Source organism: Labrus bergylta, chromosome 3, assembly GCF_963930695.1.
Source record: "Labrus bergylta chromosome 3, fLabBer1.1, whole genome shotgun sequence".
In the NCBI taxonomy this organism is placed as follows: Eukaryota; Metazoa; Chordata; class Actinopteri; order Labriformes; family Labridae; genus Labrus; species Labrus bergylta.
Window position 1 is genome coordinate 8,971,195 of NC_089197.1, and position 27,416 is coordinate 8,998,610.

Here is a 27,416-nt window from a genome sequence, read left to right on the forward strand (position 1 = left end):
GTGACCAGTAAACAGTTAACACAGGGGCTCCAAAACTTCTCAATGCCAAGGACCTCCATATTGCCTTAGCCTCTGGTCGGGACCACCCTCTTACTAAATTTCTAATTTCTAATGATTTCTTCCTTTGCACTGATGGCAAATATTCACCTTTCTTAAAATTGCCACTCACTCGCGGTTGCTGAAATCTGACTGGATAGAGTGTTGTGCATTATTTTTAAATAGAAAAATTGGCACAGAAAAAAAAGAATTGTGATTCTTGTTCCATTTGACCTCTACTTTCCTCCAAGTTTCTGAGATCCCCCTTGTGCCCCCTGGCGACCCCCTGGAGGGTCAGGACCTCCGCCTTGAAAAACACAGATTTAACAAAGCAGACATGACAACAGCAATGTTTGTAAGAAAACAATGTAATTACAAAAGAAGCGTCACATCTATAACAAACAGAAACACTACACCAACCTGCAGATAATATAACTCTATTCATATTTTATTTTGCTGAGCCAGTCTCCTGCTCATTAACTGTGAGGAAGTCATCACAGACCCTCGGCTCAGTGTCCCATCAGGAGAAGGGGGGAGTAGAAAACAGTCCAAAGTCCACATACAAACATAAACATGAACATAAGAGGGAATAAAGGGGAAATCTTAAATTATCAACACAGTTCCTCTCAGCGTCTTGCAGACATGACGTCTTCATCTGAAGGCATGAGACAGAAGCTGCTTCTATCTCTTCTGGACGTGAGTGCTATTTCTTTTTTTTATAGCACTCTCGGTTTCAATCTTTTAAAGTTTTAAAAAATTTTGTCAAAAATGCGTAACAAAATGTAAACAAGAAAGAATCCCACAGAGACAAGAGTGATGTACTGTAAAGCAACATAACACGACTGTGTGTTAAAGTGAACCGGTAGCTTTTCGGCCGCTCAACCCCTCAAGATATCTTGGTGTAGGTGACATTATTGCTCTATGCTTAGAAATAAAAAAAGAAATAGACTGCAGCAATGCAATGCCCACTGAATGATTTTAAAATAGTGTCGTTCCATACTTTTTGAGTTTGCTCTGACTCCATAGTTTTCAGTCCTCTCAGCACTTTCTGCAGCACGCAGCAGAGCAGTCATTGGTCTGCTATAGAATTAGTTTACAATGTGTAATAATCAGGGCAGTCAAACAATCACAATTTCAAATCGAGATTAAGCGATACATTTCAATATGCCGTTAATTACATTTTTAATCGCATGTTTGAAATTCCTTTGATTGGCATTGAAAAATGTTAGTTTTAAGACTTTTATTTTTGAATGTTTATACTGTATTAAGCTGACAGTACTTAACTTCCTGTTTGAATTCAACTCTGCTTTTATTTTGAAATAAAGTACGGACCTTCTGGTAGATCGAAGGTCACCACATTAGCTTAACTTAAGGAAACAGGAAGTGGTTAGGGATCACAAACTGAGGCCAAACAGCTCAAAGGAACGGTAACAAAGGTCAATGTGTGATGTCATAGGTCAATGTGTGATGTCATAAGGTGGATATGACTTTGGACTCGTCAGCTGAGCTGTCTGAGAGTTTGCTAAAGTGAAATGAGACTTTCAAAGGTGCAGCAGTGTCCTTCTTTTACATCACTGAGACTACAGGGAGACACTGAGTACGACTATCTACGGGGAGCCTGAAGGGACAAACTAGCATGAGATTAATCGTGGTTAAAAACATGTATTCATTCTTTTCAGACCCTAATTCATCACGATTAACTAGTTAATGCTCACAGCCGTAGTATTAATGTTACATTTAATCATGAAATTACTTTAGAAAGCAGCTTTTTTGGAGTATGTCTGCAAAGTCATGTTGTAGAAAAATCAGGTTAATACCAGTTAAATAACTTAAGCTGCGGTAAGATCAGAGTAACCCAGTGCACACTAGGCGTGTTCAGACTTTAAGGTTTAATGCATATAAAACACTGAACACAAACACAGGGGCGGCTGTGGCTTAGTGGTATAGTAGGTCATCTCTCAACCTGAAGGTCAGGGTTCAAGCCCCAGAAAATCCTGCAGCTAAATGTTTGATGTGTCTTTGGGCAAGACACTTAACCCTGATTTTATCCCAGAAATGAGTTATTGGGATTAGTTACTTCTGATGGTCACTTGACATAGCAACCTCTACCATCAGCGTGTGAATAGTTGTGAATGGGTGAGCATGTGACTTGCGGTGTGAAGCGATCATTTATAATAATATGAGCTGGATTACTCTGGTCCTGCTCTAGCTGCACCCTGGATGAGTAGCACGGCTGTACACAGGGCACCCATCGACCCTCAAATCAGCTGCCTTATCTTTTTCTACTGCGTTATCTTACAATCAAACAACATCGGCCTCTTCTTAAACCAGTGTTGGGCACAAATATCAGTCTTCAATATTAGTGGAGTTCCTCATTAAGAGTGAAGATCAAAAATATTTCTGTCTCAGTTGAACACATATTTTATGTTGAACTTTTGAGAACATATATTTCTGTGTAGCTGCCTTTCAGTCGCTCAGTCACTCCTTCTGTCACTGAACATTTAATAAGCAATACTTATAAAAAGAATTACACACAGAGAATCATCTGCTATTCTAAAGACCCTGGACGCTTCAGGTTTCACTTTAGAGACATGAACAAATCTTTCTTTGGTTTTGGATGGGAAAAAAGAACCAATCCTGAAGTTCTCCCGCTCCGAGGTAAAAGAAGATAAAACATTTATGAGTGAATGAAAATATTTAAATAATTATTTTGTTTTCTGGTTTGTTATTGCATCACTTAAAACGACACTCTAGCCTTAAGTTGAGTGTCGTTGATTTGCTTTCCCGGTTGTTGATTATTTCTCATCCATCCCTTTCATAACGTGCTAACTGCTAAATCAGCCGTCTCATCAGCCGGTCTCATCCGACCAATAGGGTGGTGTCTCAGCCTCATCGTCTTTCTCCTTCATACACCTGTTGTGCAGCTCACCCCTCCACCTCCCCATCTCCGCCCAGTCTTCACAGAACCGTCCATCTGGTCTCAGCAAGTCCTCAAGCCCCCACCAGCAGCACCACCAGTGTCCAGACTCCACAGGGGGGATGTATCCTGCTGCAGCTCTACGCAGTCCTCCAAACATCACAAAATCTCTTTAATAGTGTTGGGTTAAAAAGTAGTACTTCACTTATGGATGGCTGTGGATCAGTGGTAGTCAGTCATCTCTCAACATGAAGGTTGGGGGTTTGATCCCCAGCTCCTGCAGCCACATGTCCGATGTGTCCTTGTGCAAGACACTTAACCCCAAGTTGCTTTAAGTCACCAGAAGACTAGAAAAGCCCTATACAAGTCCATTTACCTTTTTCATATTATGATGGATTGCTATTTTATTACTGAAACTATTTACTGCAATAAGTTTTATTACATCATATTTTGTATGTCTCTCATATTTACTCTTTTGAATGAAGCCAAACGTTTATACCCACACTCTGAGAGACAATAAACATCTTGAACATTTGTTCTTTTGAACGTTGTTGTCGGGATCATCTCTTGTTTTAAATGTTTGATTTGAGACTTAAACTTTGGGTTCAATAATCCAAAGTTTTCTGTTTCCAAGCAGAAAGATTTGTTCATGTTCTCACCACGACCTGCCCCGCCTCAGATCAGAAGAATAACAGAACTGTCAAATGTTTGCCTCTGGAGGAAATATTACAAATAAAATATTTTAGAATTCCTCTTCTGGTATATTATTAAAAAAAATCTAAACATGCATTTCAAATAATACTACAATAAGAGTAAAAATGTATAAACGTTTCCATTTGTTCACCCACTTACTGTAATCCACATCATAAAGAGAGAGAGTCCACTTCTTCTGATCCCTTTGGCAATTCATACTGTAAGTGTGTTTCCAAACAACATCCAGTCTTTGTTTGTGGTTTCTGTTCATGTTTGTTCCTCCTGTGACATCAGGTCTGTATTCAGGTCTTCTTTGTTCATTAGGACACGGAGCTTTAAGCCCTCTGATTGGTCCTTCTCACTGCTCTGCAAGCTCTGTAGAAATCCATTCCTGAAAACCCCCTCTCACAGGGGGTGTTCAGAGTCACCCGACCTCTCGTCCACATAGCGCCCTGTCGGCCTCCGACCTGCCGGCCCCTCGCAGAGAGTGTCAGACGCTGACGGATACGTGACGGGAGGACGCCGCGCGGCGTTTGATGCGCGAGCGTCGAGGTCTGGATTCAGTCTGACAGCTGCACAGGGGGCCGAGCAGCAGCCACAGGTAGAGGATCACACAGGCCCAACACGACGACATCTTCACCCAGAACGTAGACCAGCTGCCGTGGGTGAAGGTGGTCTCCAACACTGCTGACTCATAACTGCAGGAGGTAGAGCACAGGTTAAATTCATCTCCTACACAACAAGATGGTGCGTATAGAAACGGCTCCAACATAAGGATGAGGAGGGAACATGATCATATGTTTTCAGGAATTCAAACTTTCTGACGGTGTTTAAGACGGTGGGAAAAAAAAAAGTTTCCAGCATCGTTTTAATCTCACTTTCCTTTGTTGTTTTTTTCTGCAAAACCAACAAAGGAAGGAAGTTTTTAATCATGTGTGAAAATGATTGTTTTGTGATGTGCTTTTTTTTTTGATCCTGCAAACTTTTATTGCTACCTGAAAAACTTGTTTCAATACTTGAACAAAAGTTATTTGGAAAAATTGAGTAGTTTCTACCACATGTAGGGTCCAGTGGCCTAATGGATAAGGCATCAGCCTCCGGAGCTGGGGATTGTGGGTTCAAGTCCCACCTGGATCAATAATACCACTTCTATACAGTCACCTGACTTACATCATTCCTACAGCCCCAGAAAGTTTTAAATAATAATGATAAATCCAAACATCATTCACCAATGGAAATGATTTGGATAAAGTAAGACGATGCTAGCTGAAGTCTGTATCAGTTGTTAAGCTTAAATCGCAGGAGAAAAACAACTCAGGTCTGACTAAATGAACATTTTCTGTGCCATGCTGAGCTTCCACACATTACAGAGGCAAGAGTTCTAAATCATGCACTTTTCCCGCTGCATGTTTGTCTGTTGCGTCTGTAGCTCGTCAGGTGATACTGATTATAAACAGGGTGCACCTGGTCCTCAAACTCTGAGCTGATATCAGAAGACAGAACCTGTTGGAGTGAAGACCACCGGTGGTTTTTGACTCCAGGATGTGGATTTTGTGTTGCTCTGTTTTGTTAATGTATTCCTCAGTTGATTTTATGTTTGAGTGATTTGTGTGCCAATTAAAAGTAAATACCACAGATTCAGTAGTTTGAAGGTGTGTTTTTTTGTTTAGTATGGGTCAGTTTGGGGGTAGATGTTCACCCCATAGGACCACTTTGTTCAGGGGTGTAACATGTACTTTACACTTTTAATGGAATATCTTCTTACTTGATTTATTTCCTAATTTGTTGCTGTTAAACTGCAGAATTAAGTGAAGTTGGGAAAGACTAAGTGACACCCTCTCCTACTTTTCCCTTTAAGCAAACATAAAAAACACAACGCCTCCCACCTTCCCTGATCCCTCAGTGCTCTAGAAGTATTCACTCAATCCCTGAGGAATCACATAAAATGGTTCAGACTGAGGTTTGCTGTAAAAAAAAAAAACTAACCTGAACCAGTTAGTGAGGGTCATCATGACATAGAGCGAGGCCAAGAAGAAGACGAAATGGAAGAAGAAGTAGCTGTAAGCCACTCTCTGGGTCTCATTATGAATGACCTTCTGACATCCTTTGTTCTCGTCGTCAATCACAAACTCCTCGTCAGCTGAAAGAGACACGTTGATAAAAGTCAGGATGTCTCTCATCGCAACAGCAAAACGTTTCAAACCAGCTCAAACTAAACTGTGAGGATGTGTCAAAAATGACATTTACTTTAAAGGACGAATGAGCGACATTTTACACATAAATACAGCAGAAGTCAATACTCTGTAGATGTCTCTCATGACTGTCTACAATGAGTGAGAAGCTTGAGGGCTCAAGGGCGACATCTACTAGATCAAAAAGTCGCACATTCTCCCTTTAAGTCATAACATCAGATATTTGATGTAGATATCATAGTCTGTATAAAAAGATGGACAACATGACAGCTCCTCATCATTGAAGCCAAAATATAGAAAGCGCCCCAAAAGCCTGGTTCCTCCATGTTAACAGATGGGACATTAAGCATTTTCTTAAACATGTTTTCTGTCATTATCGTTAGTTCTTATCGTGCAGAAAACACACATTAAAAAGATGATGTATTAATAAATGCATCAGTACAGACCGTCCTCTTCCTCAGGGCAGCAGAAGCAGCAGGTAGCTTTCTGGAACTCGTAGCGGTAAACTTTGATCATCCAAAACGGACCGAACATCTCAGCCAGGTACGACGCTTCATTACTGAGGACGGAGGAAGTTAGATTTAAACACCACATACCTTCTCCTTTAAGGGGTGTAAAAAGTAAACATGTATTAGTTGACTTGTTGTTAATAACTCAGGAGTGTACTCGCCATGCAAAGAGGACGCAGCAGTACATGATGAACGCTCCGATTATTGCCACAGCGTTGCCTTCCTTCTGGATGCCTTCTTGCCCCGTGCTGGGATAGCAGACGGTCATGTTCATGCCCTGATACACGACTGACACAGAGAGGAAAACAACACGTTAAGTTTCATGCTGCAACATCGATATCATCATCATGAATATTCTAATCAACATTCGATGTTCACGCAGGTTGCCATGTGGTGGACACTGAAGCTTCAGTGTTTATCCAGCTCTGCATCGGTCTGTAAACCTTTCTGTGTTCTAACCTCTCTCCATTTTTCAAAAGCATCTCCAATATTGATCCTAGTTTGAGCACGTTTCTGCTCGTTGAGCTTATTAGAAACATGCAGAGGCTTTTTAGGTCGGGTACAATCACTTCTATCTGAACTGAGTTCGCTTGCCCGCTTCCATCGCTGCAACACCTGCTGGTTTGCCGTTTGCCTGGCAAACCGAGGGGCATCCAAAACGTCCGTGTGGGGGTGCCTTAAGACTGCCTACCTTCTCTGGTTAAAATAAATACAGACCATTCAGGACCATTACATAAGTCTCTGTCTTTTGGAAATATTTTGCGCCTGTCACTTATGGAGACCTCTGGACTGGACTGAAAAATTAATACAGTGCACTTAAGTCCTCTCTGGACTAAATCTTATTTTTCTCCTATCCATCCACAGCAGGTGTTTTGCAAAAACATGAATTATTCTCTTTGACTGTATGTATATTCTTTCAAGCAGGCACGACGGATTAGAAGTGTCACGTGAAGGTCAAGTGTTGAGTCACTTGATTTGTTTCATTTCCTGGGAAATTCTTTCCTTCTGGGAATCTTCCTTGTGGACTCGGCCTCTGGACAATCTCTCAGGCAAACACACAGCGCTCGCAGAAATGAACTTGAACTTGGTTTCACGTGCATGTGCACAAGCTCTAACACCAAAGCACACACAAAAAAGAACAACCTCTAAAGAGCTGTTTCAGATGACTGTGGATTCCTGAGAAGTTTTATGTTGGTGTTTTGTGAGGCGGGAAAGGGACCTGAGCTCCATGAAAACACTGGCTAATTACAGGACTCATATGATGCACACACAAATATGCACACACACACACACACACACACATACACACACAAACACACACATGGGTCAAGAGTCACCAAGGGAGAGAGAACATATCCTGCTCTTGAGTTGTTGTTTTTCAATTCCACTCTGAGCTAATTGTTTCTCTCAGAAATGTGTGTGTGTATGTGTGTATGTGTGTGTGTGTGTGTGTGTGTGTGTGCTGATATGTGTGTGTGTGTGTGTGTGTGTGTGTGCTGATATGTGTGTGTTTGTCATGGTGAGGTCATCAAGCAGAATAAGCCTTCCGGGACAGACTCGGCCTAAGAAGACAGTAAGGAGGATGGACTTCTTTGCCTAAAACACACACACACTCACACACACTCACATACACACACACACACACACACACACACACACACACACACACACACACACACACACACACACTCACACACACACAAACACACACACACACACACACATTCCCCATGGCAATGTAACCATGACAGGTGTGGCACCCGTGAATTAAAGCAGCTGAAAAAGGAAACTCAGCAACAGTAGGTGGAAATTAAATATTGCAGAGCAGTGGAAGTGGAGTGTGCCGGGATGTGTGTGTGTGTGTGTGTGTGTGTGTGTGTGTGTGTGTGTGTGTGTGCGTGTGTGTGTGTGTGCATGTGCGTGTGTGTGTGTGTGTGTGATGGTTCACGGTCTGAAAAGTGAAAAGGTGTTTTTATAACAGACTCAGAGTGCATATTTTCTCAACAAGTTGCTACAATGTCCTGCGCTGCCCCAGGACTCACACACACACTTACTGTACATCTGCAGGTTTAATACAAAGACAAGAAATGACAAAGCTGACTAGACCTAGATGGACCGTCAAGATATTAAAGTACCAGAGAGGGCCGCTAAAGGCCAGTGGATCTCTGTAGGCCTGTGAGGTGGATTCATAACATAACAGGCATATGCGGGGCCGAAAGGGGGCTTCAGAAGACTGCTCACTAACTGCCTCGGCTTATGTGGGTGAGAAGATTTCTTGTTTGAAAGTCATTGAAACAATATCAGACTCTTAAAACATGCAACAGTAACATAGAAAGGTATCAATGAAATAAAAACATCTGCAAAGAGAAAAGAATAGTGTTGTAGTCAAGACCACACAAACAAAGACCAAGACAGAGACAAAAATCACAGAAAAATCTTTCTTCTAATCAAAGTAATGATGTGGAAAAATAGCCAATCAGTGGTGGTCTTGACCCGTCTTGATTTAAAATCCAGTCCACCGAGTCTGATACCGAGAACAGACGGATGGATATTTATAATAAGAGACACAAGAGAGTGTTCAGTGAAGGTCTGTTGTTCTCCTTGTGGGGAGTGTTTGGACGGTGCCCTAGCGCCCTCTATTGACCGGCCGCCTCTTACTGGGCCAATCTTAAACAAACTGATTTTTAACTCTGTGTTTTGTGCGTTTGTCCTTTAACCTCTTGTGTTGTCTGACTTTTCCTCGGCTGCATACAACAGACCAATAAACAACGAGGAGTTTCCTGTCAGTTCAGAGCAATATATATCGCACTTTATCTGTTCATCACCGTGAGGACATGTGTAACGACGCTGCCAGGTTTTGTGTTCCTGTGTTATTATGTTGTCAATGGATCCATGAGGAATGTGAAACAAATATCCTTCAGTCTGCCCTCACCACAGGCCACCAGCTCAGCAGGCAGCATGTCAGAGCACATCTCATCCCAGATTATCTGTGTCTGTATGCTGCGTGTGTGTGTGTGTGTGCGTGTGCATCTATGTTTGCATGCGTGCCATTAAGATGTAAACCCAGGATAAGACGGGGGCCCTCTGACAAGCCGCTGCACTAATGTCTCAGTAATGTGGAGGCTCTTTGTCTTACCTGAAGCCAACAGGTGAGTCATCATGTGGAAATTAAAGGTAAATTATGGAGGATTTTAAAATAAGAGTGTGTGTCTGTTGGTGTGTGTGTGTGGGCTCTTCAGTAGTAAGTCATATGGGACACGATAAGGAGGTAACACAGAAGATATTTTTCTACATTTGGCTTCAAGAAGCTGCTGAAAATAATATTTACACATGAAAATACAAGTATGTGGTCGCTTGTCATTCGTCCGGTCGACACAGGATCTAAGATCATTTGAAGCTTCTTTGTATAAATCATCATTTGAATTAAAATATCCTATATCATCCTCATTTTCATCTTTCATGTTGTCAGTCTGTGAAACCTGTAGAGTAGCTTTGCATGATTTGCAGTAAAAAAAAAAAAAAAAAACCTTCTTATTTATCTGGTGTCAGTAAAAACCTTTGCCTGAAACAGTTAATTTAAACTGCTGTCTCTTGTCCTCATGTGCCCATTTTTTTCTGATTGACCAGCTCTTTAGAAGCCGTCCGTTGGTCAGAACGCTGCAGGGCTGCCATGGGAGGGCCACTCTCTAGAGCTGGTTTCAACGGCTTAAGGCCATGAGACACTGAGTCAGTTTCTTTTGGGATCCATAATCCAAAAACAACATTACAGGGGTGGCTGTGGTTCAGTTGATAGAGTCATCACCTCTCAACCAGAAGGTTGATGGTTTGCTCTCCAGCTGAGCAACATGTCCGATGTGTCCTTGGGCAATACACTTAACCCTGCATTGCTCCCACTGCTTCAGTGGTGGTGTATGAATGGATTAGTGTTGTACTTAATCTCTGATGTACATCACTTTGGTTAAAAGTGTCTGCTAAGTGAACAGACACATGGCAAACTGAGTCTTATTCATTTATTCTCCTATTAATTGCAGATATTATTATATGCAGTATGAGGCTTAGAAAATGCAGAAAATCAAACCCTTTCTGAAAGAAATATGAACTGACGAAAATGTTGTTGTCAGCGTGCAAACATAATTTCTGAGGAAAATTGCGACGTGTGCAATGGCCTTTATGTAGAGGCTGGATGAGCCTCTTTCAAGTTTCACATCCTGGAGTTATTGAAACTGTTTTGCATCAGAGCAAACTAAATTTGATCCTTAAATTCAAATGTAGAAATTCACCTTGTAAATCTCCATAGGTGTGTCTGTTTATGTTGGAGGTTTGTGCGTCAGCGTTAACGCTGAACAGAGACCTGAGTCCAGTGTCTCAGCGGAGCTCTGCAGATCTGTTTCTGTGTTTTCTGCTCTGTGTCTGGTTTGTTATCTTACTTTTATCCGGTGGGCGGCTGGACAGCGCAGAGAAAGTGAGGTACATGACGTAACAGCTGATGATGGAGGCTTGGAGTAGTCCGGACCGAGGCTGCTCTGCAGAGACAGAGAGAGAGAGAGAGAGAGAGAGAGAGAGAGAGAGAGAGAGAGAGAGAGAGAGAGAGAGAGAGAGAGAGAGAGAGAGAGAGAGAGAGAGTGTCAGGTCGGTATACTCAAAAATCCAAACTCAAATCCTTTACTCTTACCCTCAAAAATAACAACACTGCAGTGACCAATATGTGCTTTTCAATTAGTTCATTTAAAAGTAAACACTTAAGTGAAGTCCCAAAACCTCAAGAACACTTAAATAAATGGACTTAGTTATTTCCACCTCTGCAGCAGCTGTAAGTTTCAATCATAAAAAACAACAAACATGTGCAGACAAAGCAGGTCTGCAGTCTGAGAGAAACAGTTGATATTATCTTACATCTAATTATTATTATCTGCAGCAGCTCTGGTTTCAACGGGGGGGGGGGGGATGTTTTGCACTAAGTGTTATTTCACCGCCGAGCGTCGATGACAGACAGTGTGGCGTGTGTTTTCATCGACTCACTCTGCTTCACGCACGGTGTGATGGCTATGAAGGACATGAGGCCGCAGAGCCCCAGGTTGACCCACAGCAGGGCCTTGTTGAACTGACAGGCGATGGGGTGCGTGTAGTACTTGTACATGAAGGTGAAGGCCATGGTGGCGATTGTGTAGAAGAAGAGGGTGGCACACGTCACCGCCAGATACCAACGCTTGTTCTCTTCTGCTCCGGTTAACCTGCGAGCAAAAAAAAACAAGAATACAAAGAAACATTTAACAGAGGACATTTATATTTATATTGTGTTTGATATGAAGCACTTTGCCTTTAAGGTTGCTCATGGTTACGGTTGGTAGAGTGATGTAGCTTTAAGACAAGTGAAGTGATGGATCATTGATGTCTTTGTTCGGTCTGTGTATCAACGGTCAAATGTATCTTTATTGTCCCCACAGGGCACCTCTGATGTCATCAGAGGTGCTGCTTTACCACAGGGAAGGCAGGCAACTGCTTGGAGCCCCAGGCTAGTATGGCACCCCAAGAGGATGACAAACTTTAAACAACAGCAGTGGATCAACATGTTGTGTCAGGGGTGTCAGGGGTGCTGTCCCATCTGACAGCACTCACTCATAGAAAAGTCAATGACTGAATGTTGCCTGGTCCAGCTCTAAATAAGTGGGAGAGACACTTGATAAACATAACTTCCATTTACGTTTCCCACTGTCTTTGTTGGTGTCACATTATCTGTAACGTACTATAAAGGCCATGAACTCAGGTTGGAAGGGCCCCATGGGAATTTTTTCCCTTGGGCACCGCAGCAGACCCCAAAAATCTAGATCCTGTTGGGGCCCTAGGCAAATATCAATTGAAAGGCCCTCCAATCTCCGTTCAGCATGCCAACAAGAATGAGTGCTGTCAGATGGCGCCTTCTTATGGAGGTTTTCTTACCGTCATTGCAAAATTTGTACATGCACGCCCCGCTGCTTTGGGGCCCCCCTACTGGTCTGGGGCCCCAAGCAATTGCCTGTCTTGCCTGTTGACAAGCAGCGCCTCCGACTGTACGTCAGGCTATTCTACAAGACTGATATTAAAAGTGTACCAGACGGACTGCAGAAGATGTCCTCCTGCTGTTGCTAACCCACACCTGAAGGTATATTTAATTAAGTCTATTGAGTGATAACGGCAAGACAACAAAGAGTTAAGCTTACAATCAACATCACCCAAAGAAACGCTGTTACACTACAATAAGTCCTTTCAGCTCTACATTGAATGTGCATGTAATGGAGATTTGCTGAGAGCTTTTTCCATGTCTGTCTATATAACCACTTTGCTATAAATATTTATCTTCTATTGAATATGTTTTTACGACTGAAGTGATTTAGAAGATAAAATGTAGAGGAGCAGAATCAGAAGAAGAGATTGTCCACTGTCGGGTACCAAACAGAGCCAAACTGCAATCATGTGAACAGAAATTAAATCCACCAATGACAAAAAATGTGAAGGTGAAATTTTTGGTTCCAGCAACATCTGGATGGATGATACAGATGTTGCTGAAGTCAGTCTGTGTGGTTTACAAAGTGATGTTAGACAGAAGATGAATCCATCATCACCACAGTGTGGAGGACGGACTGTTTTCTCCAGATGTGATCCGTTTGTAAGTGTAAGGATCACATGTTGCATAAAAATACACGTTTGTGTCGTTCTGTCTCTTTGCTGGGTTATGTTTGGTTCCGTCTGAGGTCCAAACTGAACTCTGAGTGGTTGAAAAAATTCCCCCAAAATGTGGGTCATGATTTCTAATTACGGAGGAGGTGGTGGATCCTGAGGATAGACAAGTTGAGAACCACTGGATCAGAGTAAAGTCAGCAAACATAACTGACATTTTTGTGAAGTAAATGTATTTTTTCCTGCTTGTGACCCCAAAATGATTCAAAGAGATGTCTTTATGGCAGTACTTGATTTTGATTTTTGCATCAAATGATTGAAGTAAGGCATAGGGCAAGTCCAATATATGTCTCACCCTTGTATTTGATCGTAAAATGTAAACATCTGGGCACACTGTTGCTGCTGTGACAGCATCCACTCTTCTGGTTTCAGTCCGTCCACCAGAACGAAACTCAGGAGCAACAGGTCGGATTCGAACCCGAGCTACCCGCTTAGAGAACTATAGCCTCCGTACAAGGGGCGCACGCACTAACCACTACGCTTCCTGCGCCACTGTAAAGAAATATTTTTGACTAGATATTAGATAAATACTCTCGCTTAGATTTGAGTTTGTTCCAGTGTAGGCACATTCTGATTAAAATGTATGTTAACTTTTGAAAGCAATGTTTCACTTTTTGTCCTGTGGGTCCTGGGGGGGAAGCTTTTCTTTGATACAAGGGTGGGGCTCCAAGGAAAAAAGGTTGGGAACACTGGTCTAATACAGAATATAATATAATAATGCCTGCAGTCATATTAGAAGCTCTTTAAAGTGCTGAGACCAAACCCAGGATTAACATAAATTCTAAGACATACAAAAGTATCTCAACAGCTGCGTCCACCCTCTTCCTGCCAAACACTGTAATACTCATATGGAAGTTTTAGCCATCACCAGATTGTTTTACATTTTCCCCAATGCTTTCTGTGTCAGGATTTATTCCACTATCACACAATTTAAGTAGACCAACAAATAATATCTCACTTTCTGGACTCTGTGACTCACCAGTTCTTGTTCCAGGTGTGTGCAAAAGCTGTGATGAGGATGAGTTGGATGAGGATGAAGGCAAATCCTCCCACCACACCAACGTAATGCCAAGCTGAGAGGAGAGAGAAAGAGAGAGGGAGAGAGAGAGAGAGAGGGAGAGAGGGAGAGAGCAAAAGACAAGTGTGATTTATTTCAGGGAAGTGAGAGAGGGACAGAGAGAAAGAGAGAGATCCGTAAATCACATCAGAGCTTTGATATCAGACTTGAATCACCAACAGATTTGTTGTTCCTAAGCAAAGTGAAATCTCGCTGCACAGATTTATGATCCAATAACTCACGAACCTGAGGAGATTAATTTCAGGAGTGGCTCTCTGCCGCCCTCTAGCAGGACACAGAAGGAGGTGCACTCACACTATAATATTAATTCATAATCAATTCCAAACAGAAATCATTGCCATCAGTGGGATAAATTAACACATGTATGAAGTGATATTAACACCAATCCCTCCCCAGCAAGGGTTACATTTATTTAAAATAATACAAAACTTTATTATATACGTTGATTGGGAGTCAGCACAATCAACTTTGTAATAGTGTCTCAAAATAAGATTTATTTATCTGAAAATAATGACCTTCCATCTGAAGATGATTAAATAATGACTTTGTGTGTAAAGTAACTAAAATTATTTCTGAATATTTTTTAAATATTGAACAGTGTTCTCAAAATTAAGTGTTTTTATCTTAAAATGAGACAATATCTACACGTGATGACCAACGAGCTCAAAATAAAAATTTTGGATCGTAAAATTTTATAAAGTCTGCTCGATGAATTGTGACTTTTATGATGCAAAATAATGAAAAAATTCCTAAAATAATAAATAATTGCCTGAAAATAATGACTCATAAATTCCTCTAAATAACGAGGATGGGCTTCAATGTCCTGAGATATTATCTCTAAAATCTGATGCAGGGACTCTAATATAAAAGCTAAGTATCATGCTCACCATGTAAGAAGGACTCTGTTGGGATGAAGAAGGCAGCGGTGCACGTCCCCAGCAGGGTGATGAACTTCAGGAACCAGAAGCTGAAGGAACATGTGGAGAGACATCACAGGTACGCATATTAACACTTGAACGAGTTTAAAACTGAAGACAGTAATTATTTTTTAAATAAAGCTTTGCGTTAGTTCATGCAGGACACAGAAGTCAGACGCCCCGGCTGTGATCAGCTGACAGACAGACAGCTGATCAAATCACTTTTTCCATCTTACTCATGCACCAATCACAGCTCATCATCACATGAAACCTATGGCATGCTGCTCAGGGAGGATCCTTTTAGCAGAGCCTTCAACTCCACAACAGTATGTCCATTCTGCAATAAAATAGAGAGTGGTCCTGACTGTATTATCATTTTTTGTGCCAGAATGATCTCGCTTCGCTGGTTCTTTCCAAAAATGTCTCAGTGGGCAGTAAAGTAAGTGTGAAAACTTTGATCAGGTTTATATTCAAACAGTTCTTCTTCATGTGTAAAGCAATAACACTATCTGGTCAAATGATGTATCCCTCAGTTCAGGGATAATCTCTTAGCTATCATTCAATTCTTGTTTTAGATCAAATCCTTACCGTAAAACTTCAAATAAAAGCCCATCCCAATTGAAGACCTGGTCCCTTTTGGACAAATAAAGGGCAGGTCTCAATAAGAGGCCCCCGATGCATTTAGTGTCGATTAGGACAAATATTCTGCAAATGTTTTGTTGTTTAAAAAAGTACTCTCAAGCTTTGTGTATTACTGCGTTTGTTCTATACTTCAAAGCTCTAAATATTCAGTAAAAAGTAAAAACCCGAGCTCTGTTATATTTTCTACTCGTATTAAAAAGGTTTACATTAAGAACTTATTCTTCGACGACATAGCTCTGCAGTTTACTGGATTAAAGCAGCAGCCTCTGTGGTGAGAGAATTACAGATCAAGTCTAAAATCCCTCCACGTCCCTGTGGGCTGTGTGCTCTTAAAGAGGACATGCCTCCTTCAGTGGGGCACTGGGTCACCCTCTGACCCCCCCCTCCTCCCCCTCACAGAGCAGACCGAGCTGTAACCTCTGCCAAAGACCCTGAAACCTTTTTCTCCCCGAGGCTCTGATAAGACCGCTGTGAGTAGACTTAACGCAGAGAGGACCAGTGTTACAAATCCTAATCCCAGCTCCACGTCAGCACTCTAATCGACAGCTCTGGAAAGTGTGACAACAACGAGCTTTAAATAGAGCAGCAGGTGAGCCGAGAGTGAGAACACTTTCTCTGCACAGGAAGTATTTAAAGACGGGCGAGTTGAACAATCCTGGATTTCTGAAGATAAACATTCAGAAATCTATTTCTATCTATTTCAGTCTGTAAGTGAAATCTTGTGTTTGTAATGACATCCATAATCTGCACCACATAAAATAAAGTCAAAGAAAAGTCTTGAAAAATCTGTTCATGATCTGTCTCAGAGGTTTCTGTTTACTGTAAGAAACCCTGCAGCACTGACCCGTTGTTAATGAGCGCTCTGAAGTCCTGACTCGACTTCACGTCTATGAGGAAGATCGCCATCATCAGGTAGAAGCAGGAAGTGCCGAAGCAGACTCTGTAGACGGCTGAGTAGCCGACCAGCATCTCACAGTGCCCCCCGCCGTGCGCCTGGTCACACACCACGTTAAAGAAAGGCACCTGGAACACACAAGGTGGGGGGGATTAGTTTTAAGAGTAGATCCTTGTTGTCTGTACTAAGGCTCCCAAACGACTACATTTCAAGAAAAGTCGATACTAAAAGTCGATACTATTTCACAGATTTAAAAAGAATCTGGAGATGTTTGGTTGGTTGACGCTGGAATTGAACCTAACTGTCCCGTTTGACTTTTTTTTTTAGACTTCATGACAACTAAAGTGGTGACATCGATAATATGACTTCATCTCGTAACTGGTCACTTTCACTTTAACTTGCCACTTATTGCACAACATGCCTGAATGTCCTGTATAGTTTATAGTTTGGATTTTAATTGGTTGCAAAGTAAAGACATTTATGTTGATATTGATTTATGAAACACTTTCTGAATAGTAATAAAGGGAGTTCCTATTTATCTGACGGCTTGTCTTCATTCATGGAAACGTTACCATGTGCAGTAATGTAGAAAATTAAGGATGCAACCAGCCGTGCAGCATCGAGTCAAATCAAATCATGGATCATTATCCAATCAAATCGGGAGGCCAGTGATGATGCGCAGCCCTAGTCTGCATGCTCTCTGACTTTCTTCAAACTTATTCATTTCATTTATCGGATCTTTTTCTTTTGCATCTTTGACTACCTTCGCATGATCTCATGTCATTAATAAACATGTAGCTGCAGCTGATCACTAACCCTGTTAGGAGTTGATACAGACTGCAGAGCTGAACTCCAGGGTCTCATCTATTCCTCTACAGCTCAACAATTAAGGGGTGAATGTCTTCAAGTGGATAATCAGTTGACATATACGTATACCACCAACAATTAACAACAACAAAAATACAATCAGTGGAATTCAATGATCTAATTTCTGATGAAATATTGTTAATGATGCTCTCAAACACTGACTTACATTAAGAGGGCAGAATTAAGTGTTCTTGTTCTTGTATTTGACTTTTATAAATGCTGTGTTATAATTTTATTATGTCATGATGGGGTGGGGGGGAGATAAGATCCAGTAACCACTCACGTTTTCCCTCACAAGCTCAGAGACGGTCTGGGACAGCATGAGGCAGGAGACGGCACAGCTCATGATGTGGAACAGGGTGTACATGATCCGCGTGCTGGTGGACGACTTGACCGGAGGACAGAAGGCACAGCAGAGCGAGCAGGGAGCCGGGCCACAGCAGCAGCAGATCTGAGGAAGAAGAGAAGGGAGGACGGAGGTAGATTAGCATCCAAATAATCACAAAGCACACGTCGAACAACACAATACTAAAACTCATCGTGCAGGTTAATTGACTTCATAGCCGGGGGGGGGGGGGGGTCGTCTCCTCGGTAACTCACAGGAAATGAGCCGAGTGTGGTCCTACAGAAAGCCATGTGAAGGTCACATCAAACTGTAGAAGTGAAGGTTTCTGTGCTGAGCTACAGTGGAAGGACAAGGAGCCACAAAGAGACGTTTCAACTTTACTAATATCTTGATTCTTGTAGCGGAGACTCAGATTAGTGTCTGCTGATTTCTGGAGTTTATTTTATACTCAGCCAGTTGTCAGTGGACCATTTGGCTGCATGTGTAATCAGGTGTCTTGACATCAAGCAAGTGTCAAGACGCCTGACACCTTCAGCGTACTCGTTCTGTGGACGGAAGTGTCTTTTTCCTTGAGTCCTCATGCTGCATTCATGTGGTGTCGGACACATCGGAAAAAACGAGTTTCCGAGTTGTAAAATGCACATGACCACCGGCTCAACTCGGAACAACAACTCTGAAACTTGGAAAAGAATTAGTTAGTTTTGTTTGTGTTTTGTGGAAGAAGCTTGTTTTGTGTTGTACATGTTTTATTTAGTTTGTAATAAATCCTTTAAATGTTTGCTTGTATTTAGTTCCTCCTTCTTTTCCCTTGGTTTTATTACATCGTTACTCCCCTCATCCCCTAGCCGTCTCAGGGAATGTAACCACAGAAAGAAAACTAAATGACTCTGACGGTGCATATCGTTGAGGCCAGTTAGGAAACTAAATCTTTGCTCATGTAGATGGCGACATGCTGAAGACAGTCTTTTCCAGCCAGTCATCTGCACTGTAGCTCTAAGAGAGACTAAATGACAGTTCAGGTTTGAGACAACACAGCACAACTCAAATGTGAGCAGTTTGTGACGGGTAACGTGAGCCAGGACCCCGAACTCAAGCTGTCTGAAGAAGTTTGGAGGTCAGACAATCAGACAACTTGACACAGATGGGAGCGTTTGGCAGAGCAGCAGTTAGCAGCAGATTAATCTTACGAGTCCATCAGCATCTGGCTGGTTCTGATTCTGATGACTGGATGTGAGCCCATCCCTGCTGATCCTGAACTAAATCTTAGGAGGCACAAAAAAAAAAAAAACCTGCACGCACATCTGTCTGATGCTGCAGCAAACTCAGCAGATTACAGTCTGCAGGTCTGTCTGAAAGGTCAGGGACGAAGGATGGAGAGACGCAGTGTCAGCTGTTCCAATGTTGCTGTCTCGCGCCGTCTCTTTCAATACCAAGCTATTCAACATGAATGCATGAAGTCAGATGCAACACGTGCAGCCTGAGAAATACTTTTTCCCACACTGCACTATTATTTTTTTATGAACGCTGTTGCAGTGAATCCAGAATTATTAGTAATCATCACGCGCACGTGTTAATCTGATGGATAACTCGGAGGGAGATTATCCGACATCTTCTTATTGAATGGAGGACTGAATAAAAATAGAGCTTCAATCGTGTACAGTAGAGAGCTCAAAATGATTTGACCCTGAGGGAGATGAATCATGATTAAAGGGACAGTTCACTGCTCAGTGCTTCACATCCGACAGCGTCCTCATCAACTATTTCTGACTTCATCTCTCTATAAATCCAGGGATCTCTGTGTGTGTGTGTGTGTGTGTGTGTGTGTGTGTGTGTGTGTGTGTGTGTGTGTGTGTGTGTGTGTGTGTGTGTGTGTGTGTTCGAGTTTCTACACCACCATTCCTCCGATGAAGGTCAGACTTGGCGGTTGTATTGCTGTGGACCCCAGGAAGTGCAGTGCTGATTGTGAACTTTAGATGAGCTCATATTGTTGCTGAAACATTTTAAATATTTTTTTCTGTGGCGCAATATAACGGAATCAAAACATAGCAGAAACACGAGGCGAGATGGAAGCTCTCTTTAGTACTAAATACTGTCCTCCTTACCGTTTGACTGTTTGATGTCATTTTGTGTGATTAACGTTCGCTTAGCTGTTATTTAACGTTAGCTAGCCATGCTGACTTGGTACCCTGGAAAATGACGTCACTGTCACTTTATTGTGAGTAACGTGTTTCACCTGTAGCCTCCTCAGGTTCGCCCAGCATCATCACAGCGCACACACAGGTGTGTTAAATAATGACCCATTATCACAATAAACATTATTCCTGGTCACAACCTCAAACGAGGACTATAGCGTGCGTCAAAACAACACGACATAGTCATCATATATAACCTACTTTAGTGAAAAGCTGCTGCAGACCTCACGCAGCATGCAGGACTTACAAAAAGATTAAATACATGAGATTTTGCTGGCTGCATAACAGGCTGGTGGCTTTCCTGTGTTTGTAAACTATAACCAATACAAAAAAAAATCACTTAGAAGTTTGTATATCTAATCCAGCAGTCCGTCAAATTCTATTAAATCTCCCATTTATAAACCCCGTGGCTCAATGTGCGCTCCAAGACATGAGAGGTCAATAATGTGATCTTTGCAAACTCATCAATCTGTCAGTCCCCCCAAAAAAAATATTTTAGCTGAAATGTAGGAATGAAGACAAAATCAGAAAGTAAGCTCCCTTCCATGCAGGCGGCCAGGTGTTCAGTGAGCGTCCTCACCGCTGCTCACGGCGTCCTCTGGCCTACTTTGAGGTTTATAATACAGGATTAATAATGAGAGGCCTCCATCTAATACAGTGACTCATACTGTATACATGAAGGCCAAACAGTGACCAGTCTGAGCATACTTTATTCATGCATAGAGAAACAAAGTCCCACAATACAATAAAACAACTGTCTTTTTTCCAGAAACAGAGCAGAATGAAATCCAGGTTGTTTGTTCGTGAATGATTAAAGAAGCAATATGTGCGATATCTAGTGACTGAAATGATGATCAGGCATTAAGGAAACATGCTATGTTGAAGTGCTGGCTTCTCTGACAACAATGCAGCAGCCAGTATGTCCTCCTTCTAACTTTAGAGTCTGGTCCTGAATGCTCTGGATTTGTTTGGACCAGAGAAGGTAGGCGCTTTTACGACATCCCCACACGGCCGTTTTAGATGTCCCTCGGTTTTCCAGATGTGAGAGCAGTTATCAGGTCAAACCAACAGGTGTTGCAGCGATGGAAGCGGACAAGAGAAGTGGTTCAGATAGAAGTGATTGTATCCGACCTAAAAAGCCTCTGCATGTTTCTAATAAGCTCCACGAGCAGAAACGTGCTCAGACTAGGATCAATATTGGAGATGCTTTTGAAAAATGGAGAGAGGTTAGAACGCAGAAAGGTTTACAGACCGATGCAGAGCTGGATAAACACTGAAGCTTCAGTATCCACCACATGGCAACCTGTGTGAACATCGACTCTAGAGAGGAGGGGGGCGGGGGGAGACAATGTTTTGAATTTAGACTGCAGTATCCATTTTAAACACTAGGTGTCAGTGTTACATATTGCTCCTTTAAATATTGTATTAATGCAATTCCTTAGAGTATGTGGATGTATCTCTAATGCCAATATTGCTTTTATATTGCTTTCTTTTGCTTAGTTGTATCAGTAAATCACAGGAGATAATCCTCTTTATTCACAAGTGATTCATAACTTGTTTTCACTGTAAATAACTGAATTATAAGAAAACTGCACATTATATATTATTTCATTTCTTGATATTTCTTGATATTTCTTGATTGTCTTCACTCAGCTTTACAGATGGGCTCTGCCTTCCAGACCAGCTTAATGTTTTTGGTAGTACAATATTTTACAGCCACACCTACAAAGTTTGTAGTTTGGGGTTGCTGATGGCCCTAGCGGTTAGGTCACCCCCCATGTACAGAGGCTGTAGTCCACCAAGTAGGTGGCCCAGGTTTATCCCCCACTCTCTCCTAATGTTCTACTCTATCCACTGTTCTATTTAAATCAAGGCTAAAGCCAAAAAATAAATCGGAAAAAAAGTGTTTACTTTGTATCTAGCATCCTTGCGACTGAGACATAATACTTTGTGATAATATTAGCTGTGGACATTTACTAACCATACCTCCATTGCAGTCAGTACTGCCGCTGTCTTTGCTGTCTGTGCTGTTCAGTGGATGTGACATCATGCACAGAGGACTGTTAGTTCACAGCAGCTAGAAGCACGTCGGTTCAATGTGGCAAAGTGTGACCAGGTGAAGTTGGACCCTCCTGATTTATTTGGCATGCATGGGTTGGGTCTTACTTAAACTATTTATATCATATTGGAAGTGGAAGTATGGACACTGGTATGCAGCTGTCATCATTGTTTCACCAGACGGAGCGTGGGAGGAATGAGGTCACACAGGCAGGAAACAATACTTTACCCAGAGAGGTATGGAGTTCATCTAGCTTTTCATTTGGGATAAAGCCATTAAGCGTTTTATCTAATATGATTAGAATATTCTGTTACAATGGCCGAAATACAACAACATCTTACAAACAGTATGAAGATATGATTTCAAAGATTAAAGCTGTTTACGCTCTGTCAATAAATCCCACTGAAACTCAGTAAACAGTGATGCATCTTTGACACTGTGTATAGGCACAGCAGCAGCAGCAGCACAGGAACAAAAATGTTGAAATCAGCATGCTAACATGTTCACTGTGACAAATGTATAATTTTACAATCATTAGCTTAGCATAGTATCATGCTTTATTTTCTTATCCTTAACCTTTTAAAGATGTATTAATAATATTAAATTTACGAGCTTTATTAAACTTCCATAAAAATCAGAATGGCCATTAACCTTCAAAAACAGCTTGTTTTGCTCTAAATCAAGTAGCAAGGTCCCATGCAGAAGTGTATACATGCAGTTCCTTGAGTGTCCACTAGAGGCTGGCTGCAGAAGCCCCGGAAGTCACATACACACCCATTCAAAGAGGCCAGTTTTTACAACAGAAATAAACCTGTTTACAGCCTGGTACAAAAAACCAATTGGTCTGAATAGTTCATGTCTTTATCGGCACACTATATATATAGAGGGGGTGAATTTCTTGATAAGTCATTTGTTTTGATTTCATGGACGATACAAGTTATTCACAATACGACGCGTAATCTTGTCTAAAATATACGCTATTGGATGAAACTACAACTTTAAACCTAATGATTCATACATCCATTTTCTATATCAGACCTTCAATTTTTACAGCTGCACTGCTAACATTGCTAACAGGTACTTTTTGAATCTCCAAAACCTGATGTATCTTCTCCCTCTGAATAGAGCGCCCTTGTTTGTCTAATATCTATTAAAAACACATCAACGAGCCACTCTGTTGCACTGTCTGACCTGTAACTCAATTACCTCTGACACCTTCACTACAGTTTATTCTGACTCACCGTCCTGCTGCCCCAAATACTCACCAGAGCACCAAATGTGGATTAATCCACCGCTCAAAATAGTCCCCAACAAAGACACTAGGCTACCTCCTCCTCCTCCTCCTCCTCCTGTGTGACGTTTGCTAAAAGCTTCGGTTCTTAGCTGTTCTGAGAATGATGCTTAATGTGTAACTCTTGTGTAAAGTTTGAGTCTTCACGTGGAACCAGTGTTCTTCCAGACGAAAGGTCAGAACGTACTCAGAAATTATGTAACAAGTGTTGGTATACGTTGTTTTTCCATCTTCCCACTCAGTGTTGTCATCATTAGAAGTAAGTTTAACACACTCAACATGCTTTTTCCAACAACACTCGTTACATATGTGACTGGAAACACAACTCTCTGACAATGAAAAAGCTAAAGTCTTGAGCACAACTGAACCTGCTATCTGAAAATGATACTGACACTGTGAGTCCAAACACTGTGCAGTTACACATATCAGATGATTGCTTCACATTCTAACGTTTCAGTTTCTGACCTTATGTTTTCATCTCCTTCTGTAGTTCTGCGAGCTTTACTTAACTGCAAATGCAAATAAATAACCTAATTGGCAGATCATCACTCGGCCATTTCCATGAGTAACAATCAACTGATAACGTAAAGTCTATCTGTGGTCAGAAAGCCGAGACTACAGACATTTTGCAGAAATAAGTTGGAGGAGAGAAGTATGTTCTGTTGGTGTTCAAAACAACATAAACACCAGACAAGATGACCTGATGCTCTTCAGCTAATGACTCCTTAAACACGACTCAGCAGATTGTTAAAACAGCTGCAACTGAGACCATCACAAGCTCCATGAAGTATCATTTCATTATGAACCAAAGTGTGCAGATGTTCCTGATGGTTGACTCAGAGTGTGTATGATACCTTATATAAAGGAACATGTCGTTCAAAGTGATCTGTGTTAAAATAAATTACTGACATAGTGGTTTAAATCATGAACAAAACTCTTAAAATCGCTCCAAAATGACAAAGCTACATATCACAGGGGCGCCGTATAGCTTAATGATTATGTCGCACGCCCAATGAACAGAGGCTGTAGTCCTTATCAAAGCGGTCATGGGTTCAATTCTGACCTCGGCCCTTTGCTGCATGTCATCCCCAACTCTCTCTCCTCCCAACATTTCCCATCTCTCTTTAGCTGTTCGATCTATTAAAGGCAAAAATGCCACAAAAAATAAAGCTTCAATATCAGAATAGTGTATCCATTTTAAAGATTTAAAAATAATAATCCAAAATCTCAAAAAGTGGTTCTCAACTGGTGGGTCGGGACCCAAAAGTGGTTCGCGGAAGTGTCATCAGCGGGTCGCGAGCATGTGCCCTGAAAAAAGTCTGTCTTTTTTAAATGTGTTTCTGTTCAGTTTCTTGCTTTCGTCTGAGGTACACAACCTTTGACAGAAGCTGCAAACTGCACCATTTTGAATTAAATAAAATCTGATCGGTTGAAAAATATCAGAAATTTAGGTCGCTATTTTTCATGGAGGAGCTGGTGGAGGGTTCAGAGGCTTGACAAGTTGAGAACCACTGCTCTAATATGTTGATTAAAATATAACACTGAAAATGTTCGATCTATATAACACAAGTACTTTTGATAGATTTATATACTCAAACTAATTAAAGGAGCTGAGTGCTAACCTATGATATCCTATTATTCATATATTAGTTAAAAATATTTTTAATATGGGTGATATCAGGCGATCACAATCTATACTAAAACATCTCCAATTACAAAATCCCGAAATGATGGAAGATAACATGTCTGGTTATAACGATGAAGACATGTTCCTTTAAAGATACAATATGTAGATTCCACCACCAGGGGGCTCTCGATCAATACTACAATGACAAAAGATGACGTTGAGGCTAGCGGGGAATCATGGGAGTTCTTTCTGCGACTTTACTCCGCGAGTAAAGACGAGCTGTTGAAACCGACCTGAGAAAGAGAATATGTTTACAGACGATGTATCCAAGTATAATTGTCGTGCCGTTTTAATCACAGCAGCACATACAGCAACAGTACGGCAGCTTTCAGTAGCAGCTCACGCTTCCTTATGCAGCCGCTTTTGAGGTAACATCTGGTGTTTCCACGGCAACGATAAACGTTTCGTTTCAATCATGACGGCTCATCATGGCGGACAAGACTTGTCCCGTTACAACTATAAAATTACAGATTTCTCTGGCTTTGATAACTGTCGGAAATATATGAGGTAATGAAAGAACTCAACAACAAATTAAAGGCTATATAACATCGGTTTAATAAATGTTCAATTAATTTACAAAGTTGAATGTAAACTTTGTCATAAAATTCTACATATTGTGCCTTTAAATGTTTGAGTAGGCTTTCTGATAAGGCTTAACTTATGGTCTAAAAGAACGAGATATATTTCTCTTGTACATGTATTTAACATCACAGACATATTTCTGAGGGAGTAATTTAACAATGTTTTAATGCCACGACTAAATGTCTCAAAAAGAAAAATGTCTGAATGCTTCAGCAGTATTTTAAAGAAGTAATACCCTGTACCAGTACTGATAAAAAATAAATAAAAAACACTCAAGAGTTCATAAATAACCATAATAATCATCCAATAAAATCAAATACACTCCACTCTCCCGAACGTGTTAAAAGTGACTCTTCAAACTTTTACCACCTGCTGCTCCTCAGCTCTCACCTGATAGGCCACCATGTTGAGGAAGTAGTTGTACACGCCGCTGCCGTTCATCCCCTGATGAGTGGCTGACATCGCGCCGTTACACTGCTTTTCATCGGCCGCTCTCACTCTACATTTGGCCATGAACATCCAGCTCTCGCAGGTTGTATTCAGCGAGCCGTCAAAGATGGCATCCTCACATCCTCAGAGAGGCCAGAACACAAAGTCTTCAACAGGCCAGGCGGAAAAATGAAAAGAAAAAGTAAAGCTCCAGAGTCCAGCAGCTTGTCCCCGCACGCTCCTTCTCCTGGATTAACAGTAAATCTAGTCCTGCTGGGATCCCCTGCTGCAGCCGAGAGCCTCAGCATGAGCGCCGCTTCAGCTGCTCCTCTTCCAGCCTCACAGGGGGAGAACTTGTTTTTCTGCCCACATCCTGCGTGCTTTGGCTCTGAGGGCTGAGGTGAGTGCTGCCAGAAAAGAGGGAGAGATGGAGGCGAATGCCCGGTGCCTTCACCCACAGTCTCCCCCCCCCCCAGCGCTCAGATTAGGCAGAGAGGAGGGGGTGAGGAGGAGGAGGAGGAGGGAGAGGAGGAGGATGACAGGGACCATGTGTCCGTCCCATCTGTCCCTCCCTTCCCCTCCCCCAGCGGCCGCCGCACAAATGCAACAGTTGAATGGGATTGGAAAATACTGGAGTTAAATCCAGTTTTACATAATTAAACAATTACCTCATGAGACTTTGAGATGCTTGACATCTCACTACAGACCCCAACCTACAGACCCCCACCGACCCAGACCAAGACCCCGTCCAAGCCTGAGAGTGTGTGTCAGTCACAGAAAGAGGCCACGTTTATAATCCTGACAAAGTTATCAGGACCGCAGAACGACCAGGAAAGCCTGAAGTGGGGCGGACTGAGAGGGTGCATTAGTAGGATTGCTCACAGATTAACAATAAAACAGACTGATGGTTTATTTGTGAATCTCATGGAAGTTCACAGAGGTATTAAATGTACCATTATAGCTTTAAAAAGTCACTCTTAGTTCACTATCACAATACAACATCACCTCATAGTAATCAGAATCCCACCTTTTGGAATAAATTATGTGAAAACAATCAGAGAGAAATGACTGCAATTGGTTTCATGCTGCTCTGGAATGAGGCTACTTTCCCACAGCCTCACTTGAGTTAGCTCGATTATATACGTGTTTCTCTTTCTTAATGTCCTTCAAAATCATTAATCTGATATTTGATCCGACCTAACAAACATCATAAGTTTAATTTTGTACATTTTGACAGCATGTCTTGCCGTACTGTGCATTCAATCTGAAGACTTTGTTGCAGGACTTGGAGAAATATTGAGTTTTTTTGAAGGGGACATATTATAAAAATCCACTTTCACAGTGTTTTTGAACATATATTTGGGTAACCT

General features: G+C 41.7%; 1 protein-coding gene and 1 non-coding gene across 2 annotated transcripts; one reads left to right on the plus strand and one right to left on the minus strand.

The window, feature by feature from the left end:
• Positions 1-384: 384 nt before the first annotated feature.
• serinc4 (serine incorporator 4) lies at positions 385-26,832 on the minus strand. Its single transcript, XM_020640207.2, has 11 exons — positions 26,008-26,832; positions 17,744-17,911; positions 16,543-16,721; positions 15,027-15,106; positions 14,041-14,134; positions 11,367-11,578; positions 10,775-10,870; positions 6,509-6,635; positions 6,285-6,397; positions 5,633-5,786; positions 385-4,344 (listed from the first exon to the last, which is right to left on the minus strand). Exons 1-11 carry the CDS (start codon positions 26,134-26,136, stop codon positions 4,137-4,139), a joined length of 1,560 nt encoding a protein of 519 aa, XP_020495863.1. The 5' UTR covers positions 26,137-26,832; the 3' UTR covers positions 385-4,136.
• Positions 4,711-4,783, plus strand: trnar-ccg (transfer RNA arginine (anticodon CCG)). Its single transcript has one exon. It is a non-coding gene; the product is annotated as a tRNA-Arg (tRNA).
• Positions 26,833-27,416: the final 584 nt, after the last annotated feature.